Genomic DNA, 23,573 nt, shown 5'->3' on the forward strand with positions numbered 1-23,573 from the left:
ATACAGAAGGCAGGTAAGAGGAGAGATGTAGCTAGGGAGGGTTTGGAGGAGGGAGAAATACATTGTTGATTATGATAAAGGAGGCCAAGTTTTTTGTGTTTTTTTTAATGCATTGATTGATATGTATATCGAATTTTAGTTCATTATCATCAATGGTGGCTCCCAAGTAATTTAATATGTGGTTCCGGTCTGATGATGGTATTGTTAAGGGAGATGATGGAGAAAGTGGATTTATGATGTGCTAGTGTTTTAGGAAGAAAAGGTAGAAGTTTATTTTTTTTTTTTAGGGTTTAATATTAGTTGGTTATCACTGAACCAGGTTTCAATTGAAGAGAAAGTGTTTTGGGTAAAAGAAAGGAGTTCAGAGATACTTCAGGCAGTGGTAATAAGGGTGGCATCATCAGCATATTGTAAGAGTGTTGAGAAGTTAGTAGTAGAGTGTAAGTTGTTAGTCAAGATATGGAACAAGAGGCGACCCAAAATAGAACCTTGGGGAACACCAGTGTAGACGGGCAGAATATGGGAGGTGACAGTTTGCCAGTGCACAGATTGGAATCTATTAGATAAATAAGTAGGGAACCAGGCTATAGAGGGGGTAGACAGGTGAAGGTCAGAAAGTTTAGTTAACAGTTTGGAGTGGAAAACAGTATCAAAAACCTTTGAGAACTCAAGGAAGACAGGAAAGAAGTAGATTGTTTTCATGAGCATCTGCTACAGTTTGGGTGAATGAGAATAGAGCGATGTATGTACTGTGATGGGGTCTCATTTCTTCCCAGTCTAACCATGGCTTCCCATAATCCTCTCCTACACTGAGCTCTTGGCTCCATTGTTAGTGATTTACCGTGGCTGAGGCCCTTCTAAAAGCAATGGAAATGTGATGTAAGAGTAGACAGCTGGACCATGACTGGCTATTGTTCTCATAATTCACTGATGATTTCTTCTAGACAGGATTAACATTTGAGGCAAATATAGACGAAACCTCCCATTCCTACCTTTCCATGCCCAGGCAGGCTTCCAGGGGTTCTGGCTAAAACTGAAATTAAAAGCAGCCATAAAAGAACTTACAAGGTCTGTGAAGTAATAAATGTTACTGGAGTTCCAGTGATTGCATTCAAAATACTACACTGCCAGCCATACCTCTCAAACTCTCAGTGCAAGAGATCTGGACAAAGACAGAAATAATCGGGGTCAAAGCCCCAAAAATAGCGACAGATTTTAAATACTGCTCCTATAAAATTAGAAAGTTGCTGGAATGTCAGATTTTTCATTATTGTATAATTTCTGAAGGATTTGAAGCTTGAAACTCAAATATCTGTCATTATTTAGTATTATTTGGTGATTTCAATCCTCAATGATTTGCCAGAAAACCACAAATTTTATGAGGAACAGACCAAAAATAAAAGGCAAAAATCTGGGCATTCTGTGAAAATCTGGACAGTTGAGAGGTAGCACTGATCACTGAATTCTGCACAAGGAAAGCAATAATTCTCCCCCAAAACACAGCATCTTTTTGGACAATATTTTTTTTCTTTTAGTGTGGTTTTCTCCACTGCTTACTTTGTTGATCTTCTGCTCAGTCCTTTCCCTCTCTTTTAACAACTGATGTCCCCAAGACAACCCTTGCTTATGTGCAGTCCTGCTTATTATCAAACTGATTCCCTGTAGGGTAGACTTGTCTATTCACATGCAGCTTAAGTCAGGAGACCAAATGCTGTGTAATAGTCTATCAACCCCCCCCCCCCAAAAAAAAAAAAAAAACCTGCCACTCATACCTTCTCTGATTCCTTTCTTAGAAAGTCACTGGGATGACAACATCTGAACACATGTACTCCCACCTATACCTCTCCTCAGACACCTGCCATAGGTGTGAGCTACAATACACCCTGCACCATCTCAGGACTCCCTTCCTCAGCAGGCAGCCATCTGCAAAACATTTCTCAGCATCCTTCCCACAGAATGGCAAAGAAAGCTGATCTGCAAATTGATAAACATTCCCAACCCAAATGTCCTGTTCTGATAACTTGTGTCAGTGTTTCTGGGGGCACAGACAGGCAACCTGACTCAGTGCCAGAAGAGGTGAGCTAGTGCCCCGCATCATAACATTTTGCTTTAGGTTTGTACCCACTATTTCTACCCCAAGTCTGAACTTAAAAATTATCTTTTCATATTTCACCAGTAATGTTAATCTCCTCTATCTTCATATGAGGATCACTTTAAAACCAGATATCTTTTTAAAGTCTGTCTAAACTTACTTTTGAAGGTTTCCAAACCCACATGTTCTTTTCTCCTCCAGGATGACTGAATCAAACTGTAGGTCTGGTCTTTATCATTTATACCACCCTTCTAGTGTTATGACCCTGAGAAAAGGATGCAACACTCAAGGCAAAAGTTTACTCTTGATTTGTATGATATTGCCCCTTGCTTTCAGCCAGGAATACCTTTCCCTTGTGTACTTCAATCATGTCATATTGTCTTGTAATTCTTATTTGAATTCATTGGTTAAACAGGAGACATAATTAGGCAAACACCGCAAATAATGTCTGATAAACAGATTTGTTGAGATACCTAACTTGTAAGGGGACTGAAAGAATCAAACTCAGGACTACATGATGAAGCTTGTCATCAGATCACAGCCTCAGCCTTGTGCACCAAACCAACACATTCAATCTCAATAGTTTAGATATCATACAAAGTCATTTGAATATTTAGAATTATAAAAACTTCAAGAAAAACCCAGCCAAGCTAGATTTTTCACTGTGTTGTACCTGAAACTTTCTCCACTGGAAGCCTATGGGTTATACGTAAGTGACCCTTTAAGGATATCATATATCCCAATGGCCTCCAATATAGGAAGTTTAAGGTACCACACAGTGAAACCTCTAGCTTGCCTAGGTTTTTCTTCCAGTTTTTACTGACTAGTTCATCTATATGCCCTTTTTACCCTTTGGCTTAGAATTGTAAAAAAAATGGGAATGAAAGGGAAGCTTTGGTCTTCCATTTTAAGCTCAATGACCTGAATGTAATATGCTACTTCTCACAGCAGTATAATATCATTGTTTTTTTACTCCTCGGTTAGTCTGTTTTTTTATATCATTAGGTGACGGTGTGTCCCTTCTGGAGTAAGGAGGCCTCATTCTTCTACTTCAGGTATGAGTAAGAAACCTCTAAGTTGTAGTGCACCAGAAGTATTTCCCTCCAAAATCTGTTGTTCTGGGAACTTCTTCAAACAAATGTACAGCTTCATTCCAAGATTTGCCAAAAAATATATATATATTTATACTCATTTGGTCGACTGCTCATTTGGTCGACAACCAGTATTCAAGGCAAAAACCTGGGAATTGCCCACCTCCCCAATGCTGTGCGAACCTAGAGTTGATATATATAGTAAGGGAGGTGTGGGGGGTACAGCCCCCCACATTGGTGGGTGTGGGGGTGAAGACCCCCACTTATTTTCCTTTAAAATGTGTAGTTTTTGTTGTATTTTCATGTTATAAACATAATATAGGTGAGGGGCTTCGCTTCACACACCCTCCAGTGTGGAGGGCTGTGCCCCCCACACCCACCCTAACTATGTATATCAACTCCAGGGTCATACAACACTGGGAAGGGGGGCAATTCCAAGGTTTTTGCCTTGAATACTGGTTGTCGACCAAATGAGCTGTCGATCAAATAAATGTCGATCAAATGGTCTGTCGATTTTATGAAGTAGACCCATACATACATATATACACATATATATATATATATTTATATATATATATATATATATATATATACATATACGTATACACACATGTGTATACATATATATATATATATATATATATATATATATATATATATATATATATATACATACATACATACACACACACACACAAACACACACACACACACACACACACACACACACACACACACATATATATATAGTTAGAGACTATAGTGACTTTACCCATCACAGAGTCTAAAGGAGTAGACATCAGGGAGACCTATGTCCCCACTTCTGTTTGCATTTACCTAGGTATATTAGCAATAAGAGTAAAGGCTTCTCCATGGCTACTATCATAAAGGAATTCAATACAAACTCTCACGCCATGTTTTATATTTGGGAGAAGTAGATTTAGATACTTTTTTTTCAGGAAATGGGCAGGTTTGAAGAAACAGGATAAACAAGATTATAACAAAGGATTATATCAGGTTACAGGATAAACAGGATTATAACAAAGGGATCAGGTTACAGGATAGACAAGATTATAACAAAGGCTTTGCCATTCTTTTTCTCAATCAGGAGAACAAAATGAGGTATAAACTTCTGTGAAAGGGCTCACAAGTAAAATATCTAGGAGGTAACTGAACAGGCTTATTACATAATACAACAGAAATTACATTCAAGGTCCAAATTACCACCATAAGAGCTACAAGCAAATGCAATCTGAGGGTCATGCTGCTCAACGCTAGAACTTTAAATCTCAAAATGCAATCACTTGAAGCACTCCTTAAAATGGAGAACATTGACATTTGTGGTGTAACAGCGACCTACTTCAACGCAGTAGAAAGCACCCCTGCACTACCAGCCTATAACTCATTCCACACCTTTCTGCACCAGAACTTGGACCGAAGCGCCAAAGATGGTGGTGTTTCCATATTCATAAAGGATGTTCACACCTCCAGACTGGTAGCCCAACATAATGCATCAGAGATACTTCAGGTGCAGCTAACATTGGGTAAGACAGTGATTCAGGTCGTAGCCTGCTATAGGTCCCAACCATGTCCCAAGACTCACACTCCACGTTCCTAAGAACCCTGGAGAATATTAGGGTCCAACCTAACACTCTCATACTGGGTGACTTCAACTGCCCCTCCATTAACTGGGAAAACTACTCATGTAGCAATACACTTGCCCAACATTTCCTGGAATTCATTAATTCCAATGCCCTGGACCAGCTCTTTCTTACCCCCAATAGAGGTTGCAACATCCTTGACCTGGTCATTACTAACATGGGCGACCATTGCTCTACAGCAATAGTCAACTCCTCCCTGATTAGATACATTCACAAACCTATCACCTTGGAAATACGCATCCCTTCCACCCCCCCCACAAAGGTAACCACCATGAAAACCTTCTCCAAAGCTAACTTTGGCCTCCTAAAAACAGAGGTGGCTAACTTCATGACACCCATGCAACTGAAGAATAGTTGCATGACTGCGGAATCATACACCAATGGACTGTACGAACACGTACACAAATGCATGGATCTCGCCATACCGAATAGAACCAAGTCGCTCTCCTCCAAAGAAAAGGAAGCCAATCTGGTGGTCCTCTGCCATAAACAAACTCTACAACAGAAAGAGGAAACTGATGCAGAATAAGGTGAAGTCCCAAGACTAGAAAAACTCCCTTATCAGCCTCAACAAAAAGTTGAGATCCCTCATCGAATCCTCTAAAGCTAACTGTGAAAACAGAATTGCAGCAGATAGTAAAGACAGTCACAAGGCTTTCTATAGTTATGTAAAGAATCTCCACGGCAATACCCAGATTTGCTCTGAGCTACTGCACAATGGTACCTCCTATACCACGCCAACAGATATTGCCAATATACTGGCTGACAGATTCAATGCCAACTTTACCCCTCTCCCCCACCAAGGACCAATCACAATACCAGCAGATTGCTAGACATCCAGTATTACTGCTGCGCAGGTTAAAACAGCACTGTCCAATGCCAAGAATACAGCTTCAATGGGATCTGACAATATCACTGGCTGTGTTCTACATGAACTACAGAGTGAACTGGCACCTCACCTGTGTGCCCTGTTCAATCACAGCCTCACCTCAGGCTTTGTCCCTACCAAATGGTGCACTGCTACAGTCATCCCTCTTCACAAAGGAGGAGCAATTACAGACCCTGGGAACTATCGCCCCATTAGCCTGATGAGTCTGATATGTAAAGGTATGGAACGCATCATCATGAACCTAATAAACAAGGATATAGGGAATCTCCAAACTCTGGATCTTACACAGTTTGGTTTTGTGAAGTGTAGATTATGTCTGCTCAACCTGGTCAACTTCTATGAGTCAGTCACCAGAGCTGTGGATGAAAGCAAGGTGGTTCATACAACCTACCTTGATCTGACCAAGGCCTTTGCTACCATTCCCCACTCAGGAATCATAGAAAAACTCACTAAGCTAGGTATCAACTCCTACATCACTAGGTGGGTTGCAAACTGTCTCACAGCTGGAACCCACAGTCAGACTGCTGACCAGTCACAAGTGAAGAACTACAGGGTTTGGTCCTGGGTCCTCGGCTGTTTGGTATCTACTTCTCTGAAGTCCAGGCCAACACAAAGGGACTCTGGCAGACAAAGTTTGCAGACAATTGCAAGTTGAGAACTATTATTAACTCCCCAAGTGATGTTGACATCCTACAGAAAGGCCTTACTGAGACCAACGACTAGTGTCAGAACCATGGTCTTAAGCTCAATGTCAAAAAAGTGTTGTCATCCCCTTTGGGAAAAAAAATGGTTCCCATGAATTACCACATCGATGGCAGTCCACTGAACACAGAAGGTGTTATAAGAGATCTGGGAGCATAGGTTAACAGCAACATCTCTTTTGACCACCACATTGCCACCATGGTCAGAAAGTCCTTCTATGTGGCACATCTCATTATTAAGGGTTTTGCATCCAGGAAGAAAGAGGTCATTGTCTCCCTCTACTCTTCCCTCATTAGGCCAATCATTGAGTACAATGCCCCATTTGGCATGTACCTCACCAGCCATCTGCAACAACTGGAGAGGATGCAAACGTACCTCACAAAGAGGATCCTAGGCCTTAAACACTTGTCCTATATGGACAGACTCAAAGAACTCCAACTATTGTCTGTCTCATATCGCCTACTTAGAGGCGATCTCTGCTTGACTTACAAAGCCATGTCTGACCCAGCTCTGTTAGAAATGTTACATCTAAAGAAATCCCTCCACACCACATGCTCCAGAGACCTCAACCTCATTACCACAATCAACAGAACATTCTGGAGGGACAGGTTCAGAACCCACAGACTCCCCATGCTATGGAATAGACTTCCCATACATGTCAAACAGAGCACCTTACAGGCCCTCTTCAAGAGAAATCTTGAGTGGATGGGAAACAGAAAATTCACCCCAGGGATCACTCCAGTGGCTCTACTCGACAGAGGCACTGGGAACTAAGGTCACGTGGCATGATGACAGGGTAATCCTATGGGCTAGGCTTGTAAAGGCTCTAGGGCCCTTAGCCTAGTACACACCTATGAACCTATAAAACAATGCATGAATTACATTGCCTCTTGGAAGTTTGTGTTACATAACTTTCCTGGAAGGGCACAGGAAGACAAGATTATTACTCTCCCGTTAATATTGCATGTTACTTTGATTCCTGCACCCTCTCCTGTTGAATTATCCAAATCTTCATATATTAGTAACAGATGTAATTAAGAAAGATGAAAAACCTAGAATTGCACGGGAAATGCTAGTTATTCCTAAATCTTCAGAAAGAGTGCGAGGTCCAGGTATGGGACTGCATGGTTTAGCCATTAGTCCTAAGTTCTTTCATAACATAGCTAGGAAACAATATAAAGAACATCGGAAAAATACCCTCTCTGTTCTAAGAGAAGACTCGATCAAGAAACTCTACTGCCACATCTAATACACTACCTGCTACATCTCCTGCAACGTCCCCTAGGCCACCTAGTAGCGCTTCTGTCTGCTCTTAAACTACTGTTTGCTACCTGCTACCTCAATCCCCTACAAACTTCTTGCAATCTCTGCCTACTCTTCACATCTAAATCTAGTAATAAGCTCCTTAAATAAACATCTGCTATCTTGATATTATCCAAATGAGATCCAACAGTAACAGCAGAATCATCACCTATAGAGGACTGAGGCACTACTATTTCTCCTCAGACACCTTCTGTCTTCAAGGCCTTCTTGCCCCCTCCCAAGGGAGTTCAACTGTTGTGCTTCTGCTGGCTGATGTCTACTTCCTATGCCATCTGTCCTTGCTGTGCTGCTCCCTGGCATCTGCTGGAAAAATGCAGTCACCTTCACTTAAATCTCACTCCACTTTCTTCTTAGCTCCTTGGTGTTTGCCATGCTACCACAGAAAAAAACATCTAGATTTCCATAGTTACTTTTTTGGGAGGAGGTACAGAGAGATCAACACACATTACCCTGGGAAAAGGTCAAACACACATCTGGGATTTCTGACAGCAATTTTATCTAGGGCAGTTAGTAGGAGTGTTTTGATTATGAAGATGCAAAGAGTGGAAGGATAAAAGATAGGCCATTGGTAGTGCAGTGGATAGTCTCAGCAAGAAGTCCCTTTCTGCAAGTCAGACATGTAATTAGACCCTGACAGCTATTCAATTCAGCAAGCTAGATAAAACAAAACATTTTTGGGATAGAGATCTAGCTATTATTACACCAAGTTTTGGAGAAAGCACTTTATTGTTGTCACATTTATGCCATGAAGTCTAAACACTTCTTCAGTACTTTTATAGATGTATAAGCTTGCCAGTTATGTCCAAGTGCATATTTGACCTCTTGGCGATGTGGAGATACACATCTAGCCAAGTACATAATTCCGGCGCATAACTACTGAAATGTTTACATTTCCTAGTAGTCCTTTCATATCCTGGCACCACCACATATCAGTTGTTCTCACTGTATGTACACTGGTGACAGAATCCACAACTCCACGTGCTTTCCTGTTTGTATTATGCAAATTTAGATTCAGTGGTATCTTCTGTAGTAATGACTTTAAGTTATCTGCTTCTTTGTTAATAAAAATGTTTTTCAATCAAAAAATTAAAAAAAAAACTCTTGGTGACCTTAGAAGATTTTGCATTTATCAGTAATAATGTTATTTGTGGTTTTGCTGTTTACACTATGCTAACTTGATATGGCTGTTCATCCATCCATCACCCCTTTCCCATTTTTTTTTTTTTTTACACATGGGGTTGGGGTGTCACTTCAGCAATGACAGCCAACTACAGCCAAGGTTCATACAGTCATTCAATTCTACTTTCATTAGTGTTGTCATTAAGATTAATGATACAACCCAGTACAGGTGCATATTGGGTATTTTCTTCTTTAACTTCATTCAGAATATTAGGGACATAATCATGCGAGCATCTCTGAATAAATTAACATTGCAACACTGCCATCTCCTGATGAAATGCTCTTTCTTCTGAAATCACTTTAAAGGTTTTTATGCTTTGCTTTTAATCATATTGTTTTAATATAAGCTGGATGACAACTTTCTATGTTCATATGCATGTTATCAAAGGTGGTTTTCTGAATATATTTAAATAAGACACTTACATCATCCATTCTCAATGTCATGTCTAGGAAAGTACACTTCTATCTTGATCACTTCATTGCAAATTAAAAAAATGTTATTATATTTAGCTTTATCTTATTTTGTCTTTAGTGCAAGGCTGCTGCTACTCAACCCCAGCCATTTCCAGATATGATTCCATTAAGGTGTGGTCTGTCTTTTCTATTAATTGTTAATACTATATGGTAATAAACAATTCAATTAGCATTTTTAAAAACAGCATAACACTTTGTGAAGACAGAACAGAAGATATAATCGTTATCAGTCCATAACATCGCCAAGCTGCCAATCAATGTAGCTAGCTACCACACTACTAACACCTTTAATTTAAAAAACAAAAAAGCTCTTCACTCCCTTCAGACATCCAGAGGAAAAAAGCTCTTCGCTCCATTTAAAGTGTAGGAAATAGCTTGCAATCTGCATAACACACAAGGAGGACTGCAGTGCATCAGTTACGACAGTAAATCTAATATTGGCATTCAATGCCAATAATGCACTAAAGACTGATCGGGATCTGCTGATCACTCACTTTAAAGCTTTATAACTGGGGCAGCTCCCTCCTTTGTTCTACCTTAGCTATGCCTATATAATGTTAATACTGTTAATACCTATGATATATATAATCAAAAAATTAAGTTAATAGTATACATTTCCACACTGTCAACAGCTCTAAATTTCTGTCTTGGCCTCTATTATATCCAAAAAGACATCATATATCTTAGTTGCAATGTAATATAATATACAAACTAGTTCATGAAACTCTTAAAGTATTAATAATTATGCTGATTTACACCCGAGTCTGTTTGCTATCAAAACAAAAAAATAGACTGTTTTGTCACACAGGATAGCAATGTTGCCCTAAACAACACACACACACACACACACACACACACACACACACATATATATATACATATATATATATATATATATATATATATATATATATATATACATACATATACATATACATATATATATATATATATATATACATACATATATATATATATCACTTCCTCCATCCATTCGTACCACCACTAACAAATTCATGTTCAAAAAATCTCTTCATATATATCTAAGGTCCCAATGGGATTGTTCTTGCTCCCTCCCCTCATAGATCTATGATATTCCATCCTCCCCTCACACTTATGACACATAACTCAACCTATTAAAGCTTATGTTCCCTCAGAATAGTTATTTTATAATGTAATTTTGTGTTTTCTCCTGAACAACTTCTCTGAATGCATATCTCATTACTGTTTTCAACTTATTCCTCATCAGATTGTATTATTTTTTGAATGTTTCTTGAATTTTGAGCCTAAATGTTTTAATGTTTTATCTCTGCTCTGTATAATTATTATTGTAGCTTTTGTATGTACCTAATTTTTTGTCTGTATCAGAGCTTTTCTCCCCAGGACTCCATTGAAAACGGGTTCTTTTGGCCCAATGGACTATCCTGGTAAACCAACTGCAAATAAATAAATAAATATATATATATATATATATATATATATGTATGTAAAGTCTTCAAAACAAGTTTGTCCTAGCTCTATTTAATTGCAATCTAAATGCTGCTCCCAATGAACCCTTTTCTATCAACATCCCCTTACCTTCACTAATAGTTCTTTAAGTTCTTGGTTCCACATAGAAATGATAAGCATATTGTTATACAAATTCAACAATAATATGGCACTTTACATTGACATAACCATACCAGGACAAAGCATATTTTTGTTAACATCTTAATATTCCAATATTTTACTGAAAATTAAATGTCCATTATGACATCTATAATGCCCTTTCAAGTAGAATTAGTTTTATTTGCCGCCTTGTTGAACACATACATTATACCGACTATGATACTCCTATTATACAATGCTGTAGAAAGCAGACTTACTGGGGTAATAATAAAAGTGAGTCTATATGCAATAGAGTATGACTGAATTTCAAAACAAGTGAAAATGAAGGCAAGATTTTGCCCCATTAAAGTAATTGAACAACAAGTAAGTATAAATAGAAACTTCTCAGAAAGAACCTGCTTTGGAGACAATAAAGCGGCATGCATTTATTTATTTAACATTTGTTGACTGGGAATGTCCAACTACGCTACACAGAGCCTATTTTCAGTGGAGGCCTGGGGAGAAATGCTCCAGTCACATGTCTTTAGAATTAGGGAGGAAACTGGAGTACCCAGAGAAAACCCACACAAATGCAGGGAGAACATGCAAACTCTACACGGAAGGCACCCCAGCCAAGAATCGAACCAGAGAATCTCGTAGTGTGAGGCGACAGTGCTATCCACTGTACCACTGTGCCACCCCACATCCTCAGTGTTACCAAATGCTTTTACTGCCTAAATGAAAAAACTAATTGAGTAGAACTCTAACTATAAAGTCAAATTCCAACCATGAATCTCACTCAGTGGAAGTAGTCTGTTTCAAAACAGCATATATAGCATGTAAACCCAAGTTTAGCATAGCAGCCGCCATAGCAGTGCAGATGTTATATACAAATATTGTACCCAAAAGGCACAGCACAGTTGTGTAACAGTTCTTTTTTTAAGTTGTTGATCATATAAGCCATTGCATACAGGTGTCCATTTTAAGGGAGAATCCAGGGGCACTGTGAGGTTATTTGCAACTCATCTTCCCAAACCAATGTGCTCAAACTACATCAAACAAAAAAAAAACTTTTCCAGTCATACTTTTCTTGGAATATCCTTCCTATCCCTCCCATACTACTACCAAAGTTGTTACAATCCCCAAAACTACTGGAACTCATGTATTCTTCATTATCAGTCCCTACATTCAACAGCCAAGATAACTCCTTTAACTTGCCCATTGTCCTCTCTACACTAGTGAAGGTTACCAGCCCTTACAATGGAAATGCTTTCAGTTTACAGGGAAAAGTCAGTCTGTCTTTCCTTCTTTATATACTCTAGTCACCCTCCATGAGCTGCCTTTGTTGCTGTTACCTATTGTAGCTTAGCTGATGAATACTCATGATCTATATGCATGGGTCATCAGCCACTGTAAAAAGGTTGCCACAACATGTGTTCTTTTTCATGCAAGAATATAAACTGAACTAAAATGGTCCTTGGTTTGTTATATTTCATTTCAGACTGAGTTAAAGGCAGTTAGGGGACTTCTTGAGTATTAAAGGAAGTTGCCATGAAGCAGTACAAAACACCATCTCTGTTTTTATCAAGTCCAGCATATCAGCCTCTTTGTTACCTTGATAGGTGTCAAGCTTCTTTCTTACCTTCATCCTCCATTGATAACAGCTATTGCTTATGATCCATTGGTTAGTCTTATGCATTTTTCACTAACCTCTGCCTCTCTTCCCCTGATAAGTATCATGGCAAATGCTCGTGTAAAATTTCAGTCATCATATCAACTTCCCGCTCTTTCAGTCATCTAAGACATCCAGGAATTAGCACTGTTGACTGCCATAAATCATGCTTAGGGTGCCTGTGGTGGTGCAGTGGTTAGTATTGCCACCTCACAGCAAAAGGTTTTCTGGTTTGTTTCTCGGCTGCGGAGCCCTCTGTGCAGAGTCTGCATGTCCACCCTGCAATGGTGTGGGTTTCCTCCAGGTGCTCCAGTTTCCTCCCAAAGACATGCTGTAGGTGGATTGGACATTGTAAATTGGCCATAGGAGTGAGTGCGTGCATGTGTATGCCTTCAGTGGAAGGTTGGGTGCCGGGCTGGCAACTCAACACCATAAAAACTCCACTGCCACTAATTCTGTGGATCATTGTTCCACTGTGGTAACCCCTAAATGGGAAAAGCTGAACGACAAAGAAGACTGCCATAAATCATGCTTAATACCTGCCTGCATAGCATCAATTTATCATCATGATGTCTGACCATCTGTTTATTATTTTATGAAAACTGGATTAAACTGCAGACTTTCAAGCAATCTCCCTGGGCAAATCTCCCTAAAAATTCACCTCTTTGCAAATTTTCTAAATTCCTAACTCCATCGGTACATGGAAGATATCACAAACACCAGAGTTCTATAACTTGTCTTGCCTAATTTCACTTCATCTAATGCAGCTAGCAGGGAAGACATCTGGACATACAAAATATAATGAGATCTCCCGATTAGCATTTCTATTTTTTATGAATGCCTGGATATAATTTTGAAAAATGCAGTAAAATGCATTTCAAAAATAATAATGCATTGCAGCACCTATACATAAATTACACTGATTTGTTTGAAAATTAATGGATCAAAAAAAAAAAAAAACTTCTCTGACAGAAATAAATACATTTTGAGCTCAGCCTGTAAAGGGTCAGTGAAGACCAGTGCTTTACCCAGTTAAACAAATTTAAATAAGCAAATAAATACATGCAATATAAGGAAGTCATTACACTAAAATTAGTGGGGATATGAAAATTCAAGAACAAAGTTTGCAAAATGCTCATGTTTAAAGTAAAATTAATCTCCCGTAAACCACAATTAATTTGTTTGGTATTTTAGTATAGCAACCTCCTTTTCTGAGGCTCTGCAAGAGCATGACCTATCTTCCTCAAGCCCAACTACTTGATTTAGCACACAGATCACCACCATGTACCAATTAGGTAGTCAACATCTTCGTAGTTTTTGTTTTGACACAACATCATCATTAATCATTATCAACCCCTTTTTTCTCCATTTCCTGCATGAGGTTGCAGTGTTGTGTCAATTGACGGACATTTCTCTCGATTTCTCTCGATTCAGTGCCACTCTCCTTCCTTCTTCAACAATCAAGCAGGTCTTCTCTCACACAGTCAATACATCTTTTTGCTGGATGCCCTCATTTCCTCTTACCTTCTTCCTGCTTGTCCAAATCTTTTTCATCAGATTGTCTTCTGCTTTTCTTCACATATGCGTGAACTACCATAATCTGTTTTCTTTGACCTTCTCTGCAATTGAAGCTTCTGTTCAGATGTCATCATTTCTTCGTCTGGCCCACAGTGTGCTTCTTACCTCCCAACTTCATCTCGATCATCTCTAGCTTCCTTATCTGCTCTGTCTTTACTGCCCAGGTTTCTTTACCATACAGTAGTATTGGTCAAATTACTGTTTTGTAAACCTTATCTTTCAGCTTCCTTGGCATTCTCCTGTCAAACATTCCCTGTGACATGAATGTTCCATGGCTGAAACCCATCTGATTCTAGCTTTAACCTCCAAATTCGGACTTCCCTTCTCCTCCCCACTCCTCCCAGATGCTTGAAGCTGTTAACCTGTTCCACTTTTTTTCCCTTCTGTCTCGATCTTTAGCTTCTTCTGATTTCCTGCATTTGCTGTCATTTCAAATTTCCTATGGTACTCCGTTTCATCCCATATCTCTTTAGTTTTGCATTCCATTCCCTATCCTTTGCTAAAATTCTTGCTCAGACTCTGCATGTAAGGACACGTTTCCTCACCTATAGCTTCTTCTCAACTATGTGTCTCACTGCAAACGTCAGGTCAGTTGTGCTGCATCCTGATCTGAATCCAAACTGCTCATCCCCCATCTTACTTTTTTACTATTCTGCATATTTGTTTATCACCCTCTCCAAAACTTTCAGCAGTGTGACAGGAGTTTGATAACTCTGTACTGCCCACTGTTGTTCCCTTTGTTCTTGTATGCTGGTACTAGTATGTTTATTTGCCAGACATCTGGGATATGGTTTTCTCTTCATACTGCTATGAGTACCTGCAGGAGCTATTTCTCTTCTGTTTCACCCAACATATTGATCATATCAGCTCCAACCTTATCTGAACCTGTTGCTTTCTCTGACTGCATGTTCTTTAATGATGTTCTTTGTTCTTATAGAGTGGGTTCCTCCTCTTCTTTCATTGTAGGCTATGACTGGGGCAGTAAAGCTTCTGTGGGGTTTTCTTCCTTCAGAAGCTGTTGGAAGTACCCATTCTATCTGCCGTTGATGTCCTGTGGACTGGTGAGCAGGTTGTTTCTGGCATCCCTTATGAAGGGTGTCTGACTAATGTCTTTCTGTTTTTGCCATGCAATTTATGTTTCTTTGTGCCATCAACTGAGTCACTTTTGAGAAGCTGGTAGAGTGCCTCGGATGTCTTGTTCTTTGCTTTTGCAACTCCTCTCTTGGCCACTTGGCCAGTATTTCTTCCTAGCCTGGTCCATCTTTTCTATCTCACACTTCTCCCTGTACTCCTTCTCTCTTTGATGACTTCCTGGACTTCTGCATTCCACCAACACCTTTCCTTATGTACCTTTCTTTCATACCTGTCTCGCCACATATTTGTTCTATAGTCCTCACACATGATGTTTTGAGATGCTGCCATTATTCCTCAACTTTACCTTTTTCCTCTTCTTCCTGAGGTTCTAGAGCTCTGAATAATTCCTTGAACTCTTGTGCTTTCTCTATATTAAACATCCAGGTCTTCAGCCTAGTGTTTGTTGACCTTAGAGCTTTCTCTGACCACTGCTTGCAGCTGATTGTAGTAACCAGTGATTTATGCAGCAGACCAACTATTTCCATGGGGATGATATTGCAATCACTGATTCTACCCCAATACCCACAAAGAAATTACAGCTAGAAATTGCTTACTTGGAAAAATGCTTAAGGAAGGAAATTATTCCAAAAGGGCTTAGACAGTGGAGGTATCCTGTCGGACTAGTTGAAGGGTCCGACTTCCACCATGAACATTTGGACTTATTTAACAAACAAGGGTATGATTTTATTAAAGCATTGATCAATCATTATAAATCAGAAATAGCCACATTAAAAAGTGAACTTGAAATACTGGAGCATTCAATTACGGCTAGTGTGGATTTTTCTCATTACAAATATGAGTATATGAGGATTTTCACCAGCACTGAAGCAACCATGGTCAAATTGACCAATGTTAAAAAGAAAAAAATAGCGAGGGATGTAAAACAATATGCTAGCAATAAAGCATACCCTCCCCCACCACCTGTTTTTAAACCTAATAATTCTCAAAGTACTTCCTACGAACCTAGACTTAATACTGAAAGCGTGAACATTAACATTCCTAATGTGGAGATCAACATTCCTTCTGAACATGCACCTATGCCTCGCAGGAGCGAGCGAATTAAAAACTACCCTTACAATAACCAAAATGTGGACAACATTAACAATCATCCAAGCACTAGTCACCAACAGGGTTTTCCGGTGCACCAGCCCAACCAATCGAGCAAATTGAGGACATCCAAGAACCAAGGACGCACGCGAAACAGAAGGAACCAGCACAAGAGATAACTAGAACGCATACATTGAACCCACAAATTCTCTCTAATTCAGGAGGGGATTTTTATATTTACAATTATACAGATCTAACTATTCCTCAAGAGATTATTGACTTTTTTGCAATGGGTCTAACTTTTGTTCCTGATTCAAAAATGAATCTAGTTAACACGATAGTGGATCTTAAACTTTTTGCTCGAAAAATCAACCTTAATGTTTTAATGGGAGCAAGTTCTACCCTTTATAGCTCACTTAGAGTCTCTAGTTTGTTTAACCCACCCTTACACCCTAACATTCTTTCCTTCGAAAAAATGTGCGAAATAGATTTGAGATCTTTGAATACAACTAGAACAAAGAATAAAAAGGCGGGCTCTAACATTAATGAAAATGAATGCGATTTTATTAAACTTTTGAAGGACTGTAAAATAAGGGTGATGAAGCCTGACAAGGGGTGTGGTTTGGTCTTTATGGACCATAATACATATGTTATGAGCATGAAAAAACATCTTGACACTACAATATACCATTTAGTAAGTTTAAATGAAGCAAACTTGGTTCTTAAGAAAATTAAGCGCATTTTGGATGACCTCTTTTTGGAAAGGTCTATTGACATGCAGCTTTTTAACTTTTTAACCATGCCAGCACCTAGAACGCCAATTCTTTTCAGGACACCTAAGATCCACGAGGATTGTTGACCCCCCGTTCAGACCTATTGTCGATGGATGTGGGTCTATCATGTACGGATGTGCCAAGTACGCGGATAGCATTTTGAAACCTTTAGCTGAGCAGGAGGAGCAAATATGCAGAGATTCTTGGAGCTTCTTAAAGGAGCTCAGTAAAATCCCATTTCACCATGATTACTTATTTTTGACTGTTGACGTTAAGGATCTGTACACAGTCATCCCTCAAACTTTGGGCTTGGAATGGATTAGGGAATTCATGCAGGAGAGGAAAGTGAATGATAACACAATTTATGTTGTAGAAACCCTCCTCGAGATAGTTCTTACTAGTAATTTTATGTGGTTTGAAGGACAAACATTCCTCCAAAAAAACGGGGTGGCCATGGGGTCCCCTGTGGAGGAAGCTTTGCCAATTGCATCATGGCACATTGGGAGAAGACTGCTTTTTAAGAACCCAATGTTCCAGAAAAAAAGTTGCTTGGTACACTCATTACCAAGACGTCAAGTTTTTATTATGGCAAGGCTCTTGTGAGTTAGTCCAAGAGTTTATCACTACAATTACTTCTCTAACAAACTTTCTTGAATTCACTTTCAACCTTCAAAGGGACACCATTAATTTCCTCGACATTTGTATTCATAAAGATCTTCTTAACTTTAGGTTTAAAAGTACGATATACAGGAAACCCACATACTCGAATTCATTCCTCCATTTTTCTAGCTGCCACCCCTACCACCAAAAAAAGAGCAGTAGTTAAAGGGCAGATGGTTAGGGCAGCTAGAATGATTTCTGATGAGACTGATTTTATGGAAGAATGTCATTTGCTTGAGAACATGTTTCTCAAGAGAGGGTATCCTACATCACTAGTTTTCAGCATCTCTGCTGAGGTAGTCACCAAAAGACAATTAGGACACTTTACACCTCTACTGATTATAGACAACGTAGTTGAGGATGAAACTGTCAGAGATGAACACCAATTTTTCCCTAACACTGAAACCCAAAGTTTTACAACTAGTTTCTTATGTACTTACAGTTTAGACCATACACTAATTAGGGAAATTTTTAACAAAAACTGGTCTCATCACAGAAGGCAGCAATTTAAATAAGCTCCTTGGAAACAAACCAAAAATCATTTACAGATGAGGGCTTAATTTAAAAGCATTGCTTGAATACTCAAACAAGCCTTTAGTTAATAACAAGGGCATGATAAAATGTGGAGCATGTCAGCAGTGCAGACACTTAAATACTGCCTATGAATTCAAAATCAGGGACAAAAATTATAAGGTCCAAGGTAGATTTTCCTGCGACACTAAAGGAGTAGTTTATTCTGCTTGCTGCCAATTTTGTACCGCCTTCTATATAGGAAAGACAGAAAGAAAGATTAAACAACGCATTTATGAACACCAATACGCTATTGGTAAGAAAGATATGACTAACGCATTAGCTAGGCATATATATATGAATTTCCAGATCATATCTTTAAGTTTACCATATTGAAACAAATAGTCCTAGATGAGAGAGGGGGCCCTTGGCAAATTTAACTCGAAATGGAAGAATTATTTTGGCAAATCAAGACAGCAGCATATTAGCCACCAGGCCTTAATGAAAGTATTCCCATCAAGTGTTTCCTTAAACTTTTAGCTTTGAAAAGGTAGCATTTAAATGATATAAAACATTATGGTTAGAGGGTTGAAGTACACCATTTTAGTTATATTGATTTATTCTTATGTGCATTGGGGAACATTGGTTTTGGAGTCCATTTCTCATGTTTTATGTTTTACACTGCATTTAGAACACAATATTTAGCATTTATTACTTGCATTATTTTTATATTTGTATGGGCAAATCAAAAGAATTCTGAGTTGGTCAATGTATTATTTTAATATTATTTTAATACTATTTCCATGAATAGTTTATTTTAAATGCTATTACTATACATGGTTTTAGCTAAGATGATTGTTTTTTAAGTTTAAAGTACTATACGTTTTGTAATAATTGGAAAATTGGGACGTAACCTTATTATAAAACTACGCCCAACTAATTGTTTTTTTGTCTGATGAAGGAAGAGTATTGTCTGTTCCAAAAGTGCTTACATTAAATTCTTTTCGTCTATTACGGCTCCAGCTTGATTAGTTTTTTGTTTTTAATAGTTTGTGATTTGTACGGCTTGGTCTTGCTTACTAGAAGAAAGGAAGACTACCTGAGTTGCATGTTGGCTACTCTTATAAGTGATCTTGTGAATGTCTCTCTTGCTGAACCATGTGTTAGCCATCATCAAGCCATTTGTAAGACAGAGGTCTAAAATGGCCTCTCCTTGTTTATTACTGTTGTCCCACCCATGTGGACCCAGGCAATCCTCATACCCTGTTCTGTCTGTATCATTATGCACATTCGGGTAAGCCATTATCAACACCAGTTCATATTTATCTAGAAGGTGCTGCAACTGCAGTCTAAATGCACTCTTTTCCTTACTGTCATAACCCTGCTGCTGGGCATATGCTGTGATTATGAATACTGTCCTATATACTATTTACAGAAAGTAGACTGATCAATGAATTTATGTTAAGCAAAACACCAGGACTTGGAGATGGCTGTAAATTCCATTATAAAAATCTTTATTCGACACAAGCACTTTTGTGGGTGACCCCACTTCTTCAGATGTCTAATAGATTTTAAAAACAGCTCTTAGTTTAAATATACACCCTTCTGAGACACAAGATTTAAACCAACCAATACATTGTTGTAATGTGAACAAGTACTTCCATTTTAAAGCAACATTCTAAAAGGTGCTTGCCATTAACTGAACTAGAAGTCTGAAACATATGTATACACTTCTGAAAACCTATTTATAAAATATCTACATTATAATTCAACCTTCTATAACATTTCAGTTTACAATCACAAGCACAGATCTGCACATATTTACATTCTCCACTTATATTCTCCAAAGCACATACAAACTTGTAACAAGAAGTCAGTTATTTATGTGAACAAGCACTTCCAATTTAAAATGTATTAGACATCTGAAGAAGTGGGGTCACCCACGAAAGCGCTTGTGTCAAATAAAGATTTTAATACTGGATTTTATAGCCATCTCCAAATCCTGGTGTTTTGCTTTTTATTCTGGATTTGTTTTGTGCAGGACAAGTGAGTTCTAAAGCTTTGCTGGCAGTTTTGTATTTTTTTTTTTTTGGTTAATGTATGTTGTTAAACTAAAGCGGGATGTAACAGATTCTGATTTAGCACTTTTACTTAATACACCCCAGTTAAATCAAAGGTCTTTCCCATTCTGCAAATCCATACAAAGGAATTAAAAAAGAAAGGAGCAAATGTTAGTAGTAGTCAATGATATGAATGCCATTTAAATGACATGAATGCCATTTAAATGATATTAATGCCATTTAAGTTATATGAATGCCATTTAAATGATATGAATGCCATTTAAGTGAGTGACATCTGGTGATGCAAACCTTGGTTCTAGATGACTGGCACTGTTGAAGGGACACCCACACCCCATGTGCAAAAATAGAAAAAGGGGTTGTAGATGAATGGATGGCAAGTTAAGTGTGGTAGGGCAATACACTTGCCCCTTTATTTAATTTGTAAAAGTCAGAGCTCTGAACAACAATACTTGGGGCTCCACATTAACTCGTTTACTAGTTTTTAATTAACAGTGGCATAATATTAGGAGTGGACCAGTTATTTTTCCAGTGATTGCTCTTCATTGTTAAAATTATATTTGTGAAAATAAGCAATTGCTTCCTAAGTCAAAATGTGTGAAAGTTCCTGCTATGCACGCACAGAAAATAAAACAAATAAAAATTAGAATGCATGTTAAAACTTAAGTATTAAGATGGCTGAAGATAATGCTCTCTAGATCGGGAATCCTACGCAAGAGGAAATGAGTAAGATGCATAAAATGTAAAACAATTTAAAATTCATACTTAATTAGACTTTTTGTATGGCTTACCTTGTAACATTAAATTCTTAAGAATAGGCATAAAAATAAGAATTATGATTCACCCTTACCTGTACTTGCAAGTTCAGGAAAGAAGTATGATTCTTATTATGACACTGTGAAATTAATGGGATCTCATTATTGATTACCCATGAACAGATCAGATCAGTTAACTGAATCGGTGCTCTACAATTTGGGCATGAACCTGAAGAGTCATTCCTTTCTAAAAGCTGCTCAATGCACTGCTTGCAGAAAAGCTGTTGGCTTGGAAGCTGAATAGCATCCTGAAACAGGTCAAGATGGATGGAACAACTCATCTCTTTTTTAATTTTCTGAAATGCAGACTCCATGTGATTTTGATTCAAAATAAAGAAAGGTGATGTCCTAAAAATAAAAAAAGAAAGAAAAAATCACTAACAGCTTCTATTATCTTTTCAATTCTAATCCAAACAAAAGTGTTCCACAATTCTCAGTCTGTTTGACAGAAACACTGCAAACTGTATCTTTACTAAGTTTTATTAATAACAGAAGCCCTAAATAGATAACCCTGTGAGTACAGATCTAAAGGAATAGGAAATATATGACCATGATAAAGCAATGGATCAATGATATATCAAACATGAACAAAATTAACCTGAGTGCAGCATCAAAATCATAGCATTATATAATAGTACATCTGACAATGAAACCCATATGCACTGCTAATGAGTACAGAGGTAAACTGTTTTGGTGATTTTGTCCAAGTGTCTACTGTGCTGAAAACATTAATAAGTTCCTACCTTGCAAAGAAAAATCCATAAATTAATTCTTCCCATTATTTATTGAGAAGAATGTGGACACAGCTCACTCTGCGGTCATATAAGGATGGGAGAGCATACAGCAATGGTAGCAGTACTCTGTATTCCTGCAGCACCTCCCACAGTACATGCTGGGCCACACAATAAGTCTTCTCCAACTCGATTAAAACAACTGCACACTGTATTATCATACTCCCACAACCAACCCCCTCACGAAACTGTGCAAGGCTAACATGCTGACTAGACTTGTAGCAAGGAGATTTGGCAGACTGGGCAATTTGCCTCTTTAGTTTGCCAATCCTTTAAAAAAGCCTGATAGCTTATAATAATCACTTATTAGACAGGTTGTACATTGTCCATAAACCTCTGTTGTTGTTACTTTTAAAGGCAAATTTTCAGTATCTTTAGAAAATAATATAAGTTTGACAAACAATTCACAAACTATCAAATAAGAGCTTGCAGTTCCCACAATGATAGCTTGTAATCTGCCAAACATTTTCTTTTAAAATGTCGGCACCCCTATAAGTTGGCACCCAGCGTAGGTGCCCCATCTGTCTCAGCTTTCCTAAGGCACTAGTGCTGGTCTGCTGTTCCATGTCCTGGACAGAATTCACAATGTTCCTCATGAACTGAAGGTACAGGAAAAGGATAGTAAATATTTGTTTTATGATGAGATGATGATGATGATAAGTACCTCACTCAGCAATAATAATAATATCACAACAGTCATTTTTTCAGTTCTCGGTCTTCATCTTTATGTAGAGTACTAAGCAATAAAGGCAGCATATGCTGAGATACCCCAAACTACTGCAGTCACCAAGCTTCCCCTTGCATTGGGCTGGGAGCCAACCTGAAATGAATGTTAAATGCAGGAAGAAATGAGCAAGTTAAAGCTACACATAAATCTAGAAAGTCATCCAAAGAAAGCCGTAGAAGCAGTATCAGCGCTCTACACTGAGCTCTTAACCAATGTTGTAAAGGTCACATGTAGCCTCAAAAGAATAAAAAATGCAGATGGCTTGTTAGAAGTTATTTCTTTTCTTACTTCTATGCTTAATTTATTTAAAGCCAGCTAAAAACAAACAAGTGCTCTATTTGTCAGGGTGAAGGACTGGGATCAGATACTATGCAAATTGAGTGGCTCACATGACTAGGATGGGTTAGGACAGACTACACCACAGATATGAATGTAACTCTTGGGATATAGAGTGTTACCTCACTACTGGGAACAGCGTGAGTAAGAGCATAAAAAACTGACAGACAAATACATTTTTTTTACCTCTACACAAAGTGTGGCCTCTGGACCCAGACATTTTAGGTTGCAAACTTCTGTCATCTTCTCTGTAGCTAATCCTTGATGGAGGACCCAAGTATACGTGGGGATCCTCACAAGCACCAACAGGGGAATGTGGAACTGGAGATTTTGCTAGAAGATCACCTCAGTGTGACTACAAGGTTCAGAAAGTGAAACTGTTTTTTGTACGTATGAACTTCCTCAGAATATTCAAACTTCATGGAAATCATGGGAAGGGTGCATGATAGGCTGC

The 23,573-nt window shown here is 38.4% G+C and overlaps 1 protein-coding gene across 1 annotated transcript in view; it reads right to left on the bottom strand.

The window, feature by feature from the left end:
* The window catches only part of LOC122814329, a 140,653-nt gene that overhangs the window by 112,471 nt on the left and 4,609 nt on the right, over positions 1-23,573 (bottom strand). Inside the window, exon 2 of the mRNA XM_044086916.1 lies at positions 21,301-21,613. Coding sequence (XP_043942851.1) covers positions 21,301-21,613 — 313 coding nt within the window. The remainder of the gene's footprint in view (positions 1-21,300; positions 21,614-23,573) is intronic.

The sequence above is a fragment of the Protopterus annectens genome, chromosome 10.part0 (genome assembly GCF_019279795.1).
Source record: "Protopterus annectens isolate FY-2018-M chromosome 10.part0, PAN1.0, whole genome shotgun sequence".
In the NCBI taxonomy this organism is placed as follows: domain Eukaryota; kingdom Metazoa; phylum Chordata; order Ceratodontiformes; family Protopteridae; genus Protopterus; species Protopterus annectens.